We start from the raw sequence: 12,954 nt of genomic DNA, 5'->3' as shown, positions 1-12,954 counted from the left end.
TAAAATTGATAAACTAGTCAATTCATATTATACAGGTGAATAATAATAGAAAAAAGGATGCTAATACCTTGTTGCACATAACGTATTCCATTATTGTTGGTGAGAATTATATAATGCGGTTGATCGGAAGTATCATACTTAAAACAGTCACAGATGCTGGAACTTGTCAGCCGATACGGCTTTATAGATCTTAATATTTTTTTGTAAATTCAGCATCGCATTTAAAATGCTAACCAATTATCACGCCATCGCAATAAACTATTGATGATGACAAATAAAAATACGTTACGATTATACCAATAGCAAACATGATTTTTCTATTTCTTTTTTTCGGCTGTTCTTCATCTCTTATGATATCAGATCTGACCTGTGTGCATACGAAAAGTAATGATAACAGAATTTTAGCTGGTATTTTGTTGAATGATTTTCAAATTATTGTAATTACTTTTTTGTTATTATTGTAATAACTTAAATTATAAATTAATTATAATGAATATAATCTCTTTATATATATATATATATATATATATATATATATATACATATATTAATAATTAATTACATTTATATATCATAAATTATATGATATGTGATAAATTACCTTTATTGATTTTGTAATATTACTATATTCAGTTTCAATATGTATTTCTTCAATATTTTTATATTTTATAAACCATTGCTTTATAAGATACATATAATTGTTTAGGGGATATCGAGCAGGTGAGTTAGAATCACGAATTAGATCTACATAATTTTTATGACTCAATGATTCATTCAAATAAAACATTGTCATTCTTGTCGACTAAAAAAAATAAACGTATAAACAAAATTTCGTAAACAAGAAAATAATAAAAAATTTATTGGTTTAATTAATTGCTATTTAAACTTGTTGATTCAATATATAGATATATATAAAGTTTTCTACCTTTATAGCAATTATATACATGAAGAGTACCATTCAATATTTATTGTATTATGTCGAATACGAATAAATTTGAATTAGCTTTCTTAAAATAATATTCTCCTGTCTCCATATCTTCTATATTACTGAAACATAATAAAATAATAAACATCGATATATATATATATATATATATATATATATATATATACATACATATATACATACATATACATATACATATATATATATATATATATATATATATGTATAAATATGTATATATGTATAAATATGTATATATGTATAAATATGTATATATAATCGACAATATAATATAATAGGCGAATAGTCGGAGCTGTCAGAAATACATCTGAACAGTTTGACAGTTCGCTCAAATCTTTTGTCTGCTCTTCTTAAACAACCTTTGATAACACATTAGAAGATGATTTTTAACGCTGATTTGATTCGACGCGCCGAAAGGACGTATGTATATAAAAATAGAAACCAGAATATTGAAAAAGCTCTGGAGCTAAAATTATGATTACTATTTTGATCTCCACTTTAATTTATCAGGCCTATGCAATCTTGTACAATATGTTGCACAACAATATATGCCAAGACTTCTAGCCATGCACTGATATGTAATAGTTTATAAAAACTTTCGATGATATAAAAACTATGACATAAATTGTATTTTATTAGAAGTACGTATAAGACATAAAAGCATAATTATGCTTATGCGCCATAAAACAAAGTATAATTATAACTTGTAAAATTATTTAAAATTACTTACATTAATTATAAATTCGTATACTATGCCTAATGTTGTCAATAGTTTATTTAATTTATAAACTTCATGTTCCGACATAAATTCTTGAAGAATTTCTATAATTTGAATTGCTTCTGTTCGATTCCAGAAATTATGTTCGATATTATTGTTTCTCCAAAATGAAATTTGCTCAAGAGATGTTGAAAATATAGAATGCTCAGGATATTTTTCTTTAACAAGGGAAAATACTTCATGGGCAAAATCATCCAAGAACGTTTCTATGACCGAGTAAGACACACATAGTTTACAATATTGTGCCATAATAATAATTAGACGTTCAAAAAGTTGCTTCTCCTTTGGCATATTTAGAAATTGATTTAGCTTGTACATAAAGCGATATTGTTTCAGATAGTAATTAATTCGATCAAAGCTGTATATATTTGCCAAATTGGAGTCTAAATTCCTGCAAAAACATTTTATTTTAATTGTACAGTAATTGCATAATATTTATATATTAATTTATAATATTAATAGCAACATGATATTGAAATTTACCGTAGATATATTTTTGGAGAAATAATTGAATTTATCATCGAAAACAAAATAATAAGTCATTGAATCTTCAACAATGGAAATTAGAAGATGTTCTAATTCTTTTTTGTTAGTATCCAATAAGTTAATATTGGACAAATGCACATAATAATGTAGGGATTTGATACCCTTAACGCTCGTTTTCACTTTTTCTTTAAAATCTAAATTGTTAAAAATTTCCACTACCAGTAGGGTACATCTTGACTCCTACGATTACTTCAAATGATTTGATTGACCAATCTACACAAATTGGACAAAACTTCCTCTGTTATGATTGGTTATGAGTAATGAACAAAGAATCATCTCACAAATTCTTAAAGAAAATTTTTTACAATTTTCTACACAACATTTACTCTCTAATCTATTTGAATTTCATAATTTTATAGCTTTGTTGCTTTGTTTAAATTGATAGCGTTTCCGTCATCGCAATAATTTTATTAACATGAAAGTTTGAATGAAAAGTAAGCTTTCGAAAAGTTTCGTAAAATCTGCGTTGTCTGAAAAATCGGTATAAGGAAATAATTTTAAATTTTTTATTCACTTTCACTTTTTTCTCAGGATGTTTCCATTTTTTCTTGTATTTTTATACTATGACTTTTCAACATTCTTCATTTCGAATTCTTTATTTATAGAATATTTATATCTTTTTACTAATTTTTTTCAAAATCTTTAATTATAATTTCTTAATTTTATGTCTGTGATAATAAGTGATACGCAAATATTCTAATTATAAATTTTTCGAACTAACTTGTGCAAATAAAAATATTCTTTTTTGTTTGTTATAATCTATAAAAAATAAGAAAATCTCATAAGTATTCTGCGTGTGTATGCAAGCAAATAATATTTCGTTATTTATAAAATTGAGCAAATATTATAACTATGATATAACGATACTATAATATATAACGATGTTTTGCATCGTATTCGACTTATGATTGATCGACCTAGCAAACATTTATAAAATACGTAGAACATGTATGCCTAATTTGGTATATAGGGTATGAGTTACGAAATTTGGAAGATAATTTGTATAATTATATTGTATTGATTTATATAATATATTCATTGGATATGTTGAGAGTTAAATTGGGAATCACGCAGTGTTGTAGAATATACGAGAGCCCAAGTCAATTCATCGATGACAAAGTTTATCCTATTAACACGAAACATTAATATTTAATGTTAATACGCACATAATTGTATATTCTTAACGTATTTTATTTTTTATAATGTAATTAAACATTGCATAAACATTTTAAATTTATGACGTGCAATATTATTTATGCATACAATTTTAATATATTTATATCATGAATTGTACATGCTACATATTACTGACTGGAAGGTATTTCGAGAATAGCAGCAGCATCGTCTGGATATAGTTTTGCCAGGTTTTCATTTGGTACATAATGAGTATCTTCGAATCTAGTGAAGTATCTCCCTATTTCTACATTATTGATCCCCTCTAGTCGTTTATTTGTGGAGCATATAGTATCTAAAAAAAATTGATAAATTTCATATCATACAAGTAAGTAATAATAACAAAAAGAAGAATGCTATTAACATTTATACTTTGTTCCACATAACGTATTTGATTGCTATCTGTGAGAATTAAATAATGCGGTTGTTTCATACAATCAGTTGTTCGACTTTCTCTACAAAAACAACTTTCGATAGTTGTCAACTTGTTGAGTAGATATAGATTCCCTGATATAAGTGGATGATTCAAATTACTTATTGGATCTATATCATCCAACTGATTCAATAGATTAGTGAACACGCTATCACATTCATAATGCCAACCAACTATTACACCATTAATATTGCATTCGACTGGCGGTGTATGCTTTATGATCATACCAATAGCAAATTTGATTTCTTCATTTCTTCTTTTTGGGTCTTCACTTCTTTCGAAGAAAATGTCAGGTCTGTCCTGTGTGCATATAAGAAATGTGTAATAACAGATTTTCAATTGAGTTATCTTATCGAGTGATTTTCAAATTATTGTAATGACCTAAGTTATAAATTAATTATAATCATATGATCGCTTTAGATATTATTTATAGTTAAGAATATTATATGGTGTGTCATAAATTACCCCTATTGACTCTGTAATATTAATGTATTCAGCTTCAATATTTACTTCATTAATATTTTTATATTGTCCAAACCATTGGTCTAGGTAACTATCTAAGCTGTATTCAAGTAGTCTGCTCACATAAACTGATGATGCATAATTTTCATATTTCAGTGATTCATAGAGACAACATATCATCACTCTTATCTCCTAAAAGAAACATATATGTAAACAAAATTTCGTTTGTTAACAAAAAATAATGAAAAATTTATTGGTATAATGCATTGTTGTTTTATCTCGTTGACGTTTAACATATTATAATAAAGTGTTATCTTTATTAATGACTATTATAATTAAAAAGATAATACATATATGAAGCTGCATACCTTTATATTATTTAAGTCACTAGGTACAGTATATGGCAATTCCCTTGTTGCATTATAGAATGCGATTGATTTTGCATGATAATCCTTAAAATAATATTCTCCCAACTCCATATCTTCTATATTACTAAAAATAAAAAAATAATAAAAAAAATAACAAAAAATATACACCTGTATATATGTACACATTTATATAAGAGTATATATAAACGTATATATGTATATTCACATAAGAGTATATATAAAAAGTATAAAAGAGTTGTAATCAATGTGCAAATATTTTTATATTTATAGTAATTTAATTAAAAACGTGTTGTAAATCTATCTGTATAAATCTATCTGTAACTAAGTTACAAATTGCCTTGATTATCAAGTGTATGATATAAATAATTTTTTTAGTAAAAAATAAAAAAAGGTAGCCTAACTTAAAAAAAAAATTATACATTTATTAAAAAATATATCGCATTTGTCTTTGTTCTACGTATAAAATTATTCTGTTATTCTATACAGATTAACACAGAGTTACGGAAGTAAATCAGAATATTTATCTGTAAAACGCGCGTGTATATGAGCGCGTGTGTATGTGTGTGTGCGTGTGTGTGAGTGTACATACGTGCACATGTATGCATGTACGTATGTATGTTTATATGCATATAAAAGTATATATATAAAAATATAAACTTAAAAATTGAAGCTCTAAACTTAAAATTATACTTACTATTTCGGCTTCCACATGCATTTATACCAGTTGTCTATATGAAAATCTGCATACGTTGAACAGCAATATATGCCAAGTCTTCTAGCCACGCACTGATATGTAATAGTTTTTTTAAATTCTGAATCGTCTAAAAACTATGGCATAAATTCTATTTTATTAATTCGTATAAGACATGAAATGCATAATTATGCTTATGCACCATATAACAAAGTAATATATAATTATAATTTTTAATATTATTTAAAATTACTTACATCAATTACAAATTCGCATGCTATATCTAATGTTTTCAATAGTTTATTTAATTTACAATATCCCAATTCCGACATAAATTCATCAAGAATTTCTATAATTTGCATTGCTTCTGTTCGATTCCAAAAATTACGTTCGATATTGTTGTCTCTCCAAAACGAAATTTGCTCAGGAGACGTTGAAAATAAAGAATGCTTAGGATATTTATTTTTAACAAGGGAAAATACTTCATACGCCATATCATCTAAGAACGTTTTTATGACCGAATAAGACACACATGGTTGACAATGTTGTGTCATAATAATAATTAGCCGTTCAAAAAGTCTCTTCTCCTTTGACATATTTAAAAATTTATTAAGCTTATATATAAACCGATATTGTCTCAGATAGTTATTAATTCGATCAAAGTTGTATATAATTGTCAAATTGGGGTCTAAACTCCTGCAGAAATATTTCATATTAATTGTCCACAATAATTCACAATAATTATAATTAATTATATTATTTTGTATTATCAATAGCAACTTGATTTACTGAAATCTACCATAGATATATATGTGGTGGAATAATTGTATTTATTTCATCCAAAACAAAGTAATAAGTCATAGAATCTTCAGCTATGAAAATTAGAAGGTGTCCTAATTCTTTTTTGTCAGTGTCCGATAAATTATTATTAGACATCAGATGTACATAATGTTGTAGGGATTTAATACACTTAATGTTCGTTTTTAATTTTTCTTTAAAATCTAAGTGTTTAAAAATTTTCTCCCGTTTCTCTGTGTTATACTTTTTTCTCGCAGAAGGGCACCTAAAATTAAAACAAAATTTTTCAATAATTATATTCTTATTACATAATGCGCTATCTATATCATCAATAAATTTTGGATATTATACTTTGTAAAATTGATATAAATATTGTAATAGTGCCGTATTTTAATAGTGCATTTTAGAAGTCAAATAGAATAAAAAATTTCAATGCAGAAATATTAACAATCAAAATTTATCAACATTGCATACAATTTGCGCGCTTATTTCCATATTTACAAACATATATGCTTGTATCAGTCTGTCATCTATTATTAATTTCTTCAAATCAGGTGCCATTGTTTACTGCACAGTTGATTTTATTGTTTCTTATGTGTGTGGATCATAGACCTATATGTATAGACTGCACCTTCTTATGGGTGCATACGTGTCGAAATAGAAGGACAAAAATGATCTTCTACTCTTGCTCACATTTTACAGAGAGAGGGGGAAAGTGATGACTAGAAAGAAGAAAGGAGAGAGCATACGGCGTTTATTCCAACTTAATCACATTAGACAGAGAGAATACCACTCTACCTATACTCTCTCACTCTTGCATCAGTGAGCGTTCGCTTACGGTATAGTCAGTTAATTTGTATAAGTGGATATTACATATGTTCTGTTAATATTAATGAGTTATGAATGTTAATAGATAAAATGTTTAATTTTTTGTCAAGAAATTTAAATTAATTTTTATATTTAATTAATTATTCTAATTATTTATTATATTTAATTAGAATTACTGTAGCTTCTATATTTTTAATATTACAAATTTGTATTCTATTTTATCTCTATAAGCATACGCTATTAAAATGTTGTACTAATGTAAATAAAATATTGTATTGAAGTTGTGGAATATTCTGTATATAAGTTAATGTTTGTAATAAATTGGAGAATTTATAAATAATAATATATATCATTACATTATATTTAATCGTGACATTAATACATTTTTTAAAATCAAATTGCAATTATCATAATGGTAATGAATCTTATAAATCATCTAAATCGTGTAAATAAATCTTGAAAAAAATGTAAATTAATTGTCCATATTTGATTATTTTTTCGTCGATAAATACAATCGCAATATTGTAAATTTTATATTTATAATATGAGAAATCATACAAGCAGCCTGATTTAGTATTTTCTCATTCATACAATAAAATAAACTTTTAATTAATCTTAAAATAAAAATAATTAAAACGATTATTAATACACCTGTAAAATATTTTATCTATATTTTTAATAATTTAAAATAATATATATAAAAAACAAGATAATCATTTAGAGATAGGGGTCATCTTAAAAACATATCATGTTTAAAGTTTTGAGTTAGAAAATTAAATATTATTTATTATACTTTCTACGTTATTAAGTTCTAATAAACAACAAGAGCCAATTAAAATCTTCATAATGTTACTCAAGGATGATCATGATAACATATTTCAAATTATTGAAATCGGCAGAAGGTCACTATAAGTAATAAAAACTGAAAAATTACCACAATACTAAGTTATCATACGATATAGGTTGAATTTGATCGACGTAACTTATGTGTGTGTGTATATATATATATATATATATATATATATATATATATATATATATATATCATTGTTGAATATTGTTATACTATAATGTTCACTTATAGATAGAAACAAGACAGAACCAAAAGCGATTAAGATAGAAAGATAGAGAAAGAGAAAGAGAAAGAGAGAGAAAGAGAAAGAGAAAGAGAAAGAGAGAGAGAGAGAGAGAGAGAGAGAGAGAGAGAGAGAGAGAGAGAGAGAGAATGATTAGAGGGGGGGGGGCGGAGAAAGAAAATAATCCTAGATTATTCCTTTCTAATTCTATATTAAACAGAAAAGTCGTGTGTGGAAAGTGTTAATATGATTTTCTTATTTTATGTGTGTAATAATGTCATGTGTGCAATGTGTATGTGTGCAATAATGTCATGTGTGCAATGTGTATGTGCGCAATAATGTCATGTGTGCAATCGTACTTTTGTTTTTTTATTTTTTTCGTATGTGTAATAATACATGTAGGCAATCGGGAATGTAAGCAAACGGGATTCCCCCTATCCAGTATAATATAGAATTTTCTATTTCAACGTGATTATTTATATAATTTAAGAAAGTATAGTATATTGATCAAATAAAATTAATATAATAATTAATTAATATAATAATATAATAATTAATATAATAATTAATTAATATAATAATATAATAATTACACTTATAAAAACAAATAAGAATACCTTTGGTAAAATTTCTTTTCCCAAAATTTTTTACTGTGTATCATTTCGTAGAATTGTTTACACGTGGACATAAAACTCACGGCATCCTTAATGCTGATATTTTCATCTTCTAGAATGACATCAATCACTTCGTCGGGTAAAGAAATTATAGTAGCCATAAGGTCGCAATGTTATTCACGTTATTCGCTAGTTTAGTTTTATTATATTTCAATAATTAAAATTTTATATATGCACTAAATAAAGAAATCTGAAAGGAAAGTCTAGAACGAAGTGTATACGATTCACGTGGCATAAAACGTGTTGATGTATTCGAACAAACGAAAATACACATAGCTTACTGTAATTTTCATTGACACTATAGATGTCAAGACGCTACCAGAAGATACAAATACTTCAAATCGGTTACTGACCAATCTACAGAAGTCGGACAAAACTTCCTCTGTTGTGATTGGTCATGAGTAACAAAGGGTCGTCTCATAAATTCTTGAAGAAAATTTTCTACACAACATTTACTCTCTAATCTATTTGAATTTCATGATTTTACAGCTTTGTTGTAATGGTAAGTAATAGTAACAAAAAGAAGGATGCTATTTATACTTTGTTCCACATAACGTATTTGATTGTTATCTGTGAGAATTAAATAATGCGATTGATCCATACAACACAGTTCCATACAATCATATTTTATACTTTCTGCACAATTACATATTTTGGAATATGTCAACTTGTTGAATAGATATAGATTCCCAAATATAGGTGGATAAGACAATGTTTTCATTCCATCAAAATAAATTCTCAATATATCCAAATCATGAGCGAATTTATCATTACATTTAAGATGCCAATCAATTTCACCATTCACCTTGTGAAGAAAATGATATTTGAAGTTTATCGGTTTATGCGTTATGATCATACCAATAGCAAATTTGATTTCTTCATTTCTTCTTTTCGGTTTGTCACTTCTTTCGAAGAAATTATATCTGTCCTGTATGCATATAAGAAATGTGTAATAATAGAATTTTAATTGAGATTTCCTATCCAGTGATTTTCAAATTATTGTAATAATGTAAGTTATAAATTAATTATAACCATATAATCACTGTTGTTTATAGTTAAGAATATTATATGATGTGTCATAAATTACCTCTATTGATTCTGTAATATTAATGTATTCAGCTTCAATATTTCTTTTATTAATATTTTTATATTGTCTGAACCATTGGTAAATTAAGTATATACGTAAATTATTGGCTACTGTTGATTTCTCAGGAAATGCATATATATAATTGCTATATTTTAGTGATTCATACAGACAAAACATCATTGTTCTTGTCCACTAAAAGAAACAAATATGTATACAAAATTTCGTTTATAAACAAAAAATGAATTAAAAATTTATTGGTATAACGCATTATTGTTTTAACTCAACATATTACTTATATTTATAATGGATTGTTATTTTTATTAAAAAGATTATTATAATTAATAACATAGTATATATAAAATGTTGTATACCGGTGCACTTAACGTAAAACGTAATGCATTATCTAACCATTCTGTTTCTATTTCATCACAGGATATGATTGATTTCATATCATAATTCGTAAAATGATACTCTCCCAGCTCCATATCTCTTATATAACTAAAAATAAAAAAATAATAAAAAATATACACCTGTATATATGTACACCTATATAAGAGTATAAATAAAAAGGATAATGGAGTTCATTGTAATCAGTGTGTAAATATTTCTATATACAATCAATTAATTAAAAACGTGTATAAATCTAATTGTAACTAAGATACAAATTGTTTTGATTATCAAATGTTTGACATAAATAATTTTTTCAGTAAAAAAATAAAAAAGGTTGCCTAACTTTTAAAAAAATTATACATTTATTAAAAAATAAATCGCATTTGTCATTCTGCGTATAAAATCATTTAAACATCCTGTACACATTAACATAGAGTTAGGGAAGAAAATTAGAATATTTATCAGTAAAACATATTTAAAAAAATAATGTTTATTAAAATATTTCTTAAATCTTTTTCAAGAGAAAGAAAAATAGAATTAAATTGTTGTCACATTTTTATATAAGTATAACATATATAAGTATACATATCAGAAACGTATATATATAAACTTGTATATTTATTTTTAACGTATATGTACAATTGTATATAAATGTTTTTTATATAAATTAATACATTTTACATATTTGTGATCATAAAATCTATTAGTATATCTCAGATAAATTTCTTCAAAATATAATTTACATATATTATAAAGTTAACACAACAACACATAATAATTTATAAGATTGGTCTACAACTTTATGGAATTTATTTACATAAATATATTATCTTTACATAAGAAATAAATTAATCAATTATTTATATAAATGAAGTTATATTCTATTTATAATCGTAAGATAATTTTTTTATATTGAAAAAAAAATTTTTGATTATTTTTCTGCAATGCTGCGTGTATATGCATGCACGTGTGTATGTTTGTCTGTGTGTATGTTTTGTTTTATGCTTGCATGCGTGCGTGCGTGCATGCGTGTATGCATATGCTGTGTTGTGTGTATGTGCACGCGTATGTAGAGTGCACTTTAAAATTTCTATTGAATGTTTGGTAAATGTATTTTTATGTACAATAATTTATAAATCATTAGCATATTATATACAAATATATTTATATGAATAAGTATGTGTGTGTGTACACATATGTGTATGCATATACGTATGTTTGTATATATGCATGTAAAAGTATGTGTGTATATAAAAATAAAAACCTAAAAATTGAAGAAGCTTTGAATCTAAAATTATGCTTACTGTTTTGGCCTCCATATCCATCCCCAACTATTCTCTCTATTAATATCTGCATATGTAGAATAGCAATATATACCAAGTCTTCTAGCCACGCACTGATATGTAATAGTTGATAAAAATTCTTTATCATGTAGAAACTATGACATAAATTTTATTTTATTAGTTTGCGTATAAGACATAAAAAATATATTGGTGTTTATGCACTATATAACGAAGTATAATTATAATTTTTAATGTTTAAAATTACTTACCTTAATTATAAATTCGTGATATTTATTACTTTCAAAATTAATTATAAATTTGTCATATCGTATATATTCGTGTACTATACTTAATGTTTTCAATAGTTTATTTAATTTACCCCAAATCTGACATAAATTCTTCAAGAATTTCTATAATTTGTACTGCTTCTGTTGGATTCCAAAAATTACGTTCGATATTATTGTCTCTCCAAAACGAAATTTGCTCAAGAGACGTCGAAAGATATAGAAAGATATATAGAATGCTTAGGATATTTATTTTTAACAAAGGGTAATACTTCAAGTGCCATATCATCTAAGAACGTTTGTATGGCCGAATAAGACACACATAGTTTACAATATTGTGCCATAATAATAATTAGACGTTCAAAAAGTTGCTTCTCCTTTGACATATTTAGAAATTTATTTAGCTTGTACATAAAGCGATATTGTTTCAGATAGTAATTAATTCGATCAAAGCTGTATATATTTGCCAAATTGGAGTCTAAATTCCTGCAAAAACATTTTATTTTAATTGTACAGTAATTGCATAATATTTATATATTAATTTATAATATTAATAGCAACATGATATTGAAATTTACCGTAGATATATTTTTGGAGAAATAATTGAATTTATCATCGAAAACAAAGTAATAAGTCATTGAATCTTCAACAATGGAAATTAGAAGATGTTCTAATTCTTTTTTGTTAGTATCCAATAAGTTAATATTGGACAAATGCACATAATATTGTAGGGATTTGATACCCTTAACGCTCGTTTTCACTTTTTCTTTAAAATCTAAATTGTTAAAAATTTCCACTACCAGTAGGGTACATCTTGACTCCTACGATTACTTCAAATGATTTGATTGACCAATCTACACAAATTGGACAAAACTTCCTCTGTTATGATTGGTTATGAACATGGTTATGAGTAATGAACAAAGAATCATCTCACAAATTTTTAAAGAAAATTTTTTACAATTTTCTACACAACATTTACTCTCTAATCTATTTGAATTTTATAATTTTATAGCTTTGTTGCTTTGTTTAAATTGATAGCGTTTCCGTCATCGCAACAATTTTATTAACATGAAAGTTTGAATGAAAAGTAAGCTT

General features: G+C 25.4%; 1 protein-coding gene across 3 annotated transcripts; it reads right to left on the bottom strand.

The window, feature by feature from the left end:
• Positions 1-3,258: 3,258 nt before the first annotated feature.
• On the bottom strand, positions 3,259-9,033 carry LOC105251093 (F-box only protein 21). 3 transcript variants are annotated; one of them, XR_003122650.1, is made up of 9 exons: positions 8,759-9,033; positions 6,239-6,502; positions 5,697-6,135; positions 5,443-5,576; positions 4,728-4,851; positions 4,363-4,551; positions 3,829-4,197; positions 3,604-3,759; positions 3,259-3,417 (listed from the first exon to the last, which is right to left on the bottom strand). XR_003122650.1 is itself a non-coding variant. In XM_025407767.1 (9 exons), the coding sequence occupies exons 1-9, from the start codon at positions 8,914-8,916 to the stop codon at positions 3,413-3,415; spliced, it is 1,830 nt and encodes a 609-aa protein (XP_025263552.1). In that variant the 5' UTR covers positions 8,917-9,033; the 3' UTR covers positions 3,259-3,412. The 3 variants fall into 3 exon arrangements, 2 of the variants coding, with proteins under 2 accessions (XP_025263552.1, XP_025263554.1); XM_025407767.1 differs by having other exon boundaries at positions 3,837-4,197; XM_025407769.1 differs by having other exon boundaries at positions 3,837-4,197; positions 4,408-4,551.
• Positions 9,034-12,954: the final 3,921 nt, after the last annotated feature.

The sequence above is a fragment of the Camponotus floridanus genome, unplaced genomic scaffold (genome assembly GCF_003227725.1).
Source record: "Camponotus floridanus strain SB8 unplaced genomic scaffold, Cflo_v7.5 scaffold188, whole genome shotgun sequence".
Classification (NCBI taxonomy): Eukaryota; Metazoa; Arthropoda; class Insecta; order Hymenoptera; family Formicidae; genus Camponotus; species Camponotus floridanus.
Note: the sequence above shows the minus strand (reverse complement) of the source record. Positions and strands in the feature narration are given on the sequence as shown.

Bases quoted from the DNA above. Each gene is read 5' to 3' on its own strand.
- LOC105251093 (XM_025407767.1), bottom strand. From the start codon at position 8,916: ATGGCTACTATAATTTCTTTACCCGACGAAGTGATTGATGTCATTCTA. The intron at 4,852-5,442 runs GTAAGTATAATT...TTTTATTTTTAG, and splicing joins TGCATGTGGAAGCCGAAATA to TAATATAGAAGATATGGAGT. The intron at 3,760-3,836 runs GTATAAATGTTA...AATTTTTTTTAG, and splicing joins AATACGTTATGTGGAACAAA to ATACTATATGCTCCACAAAT.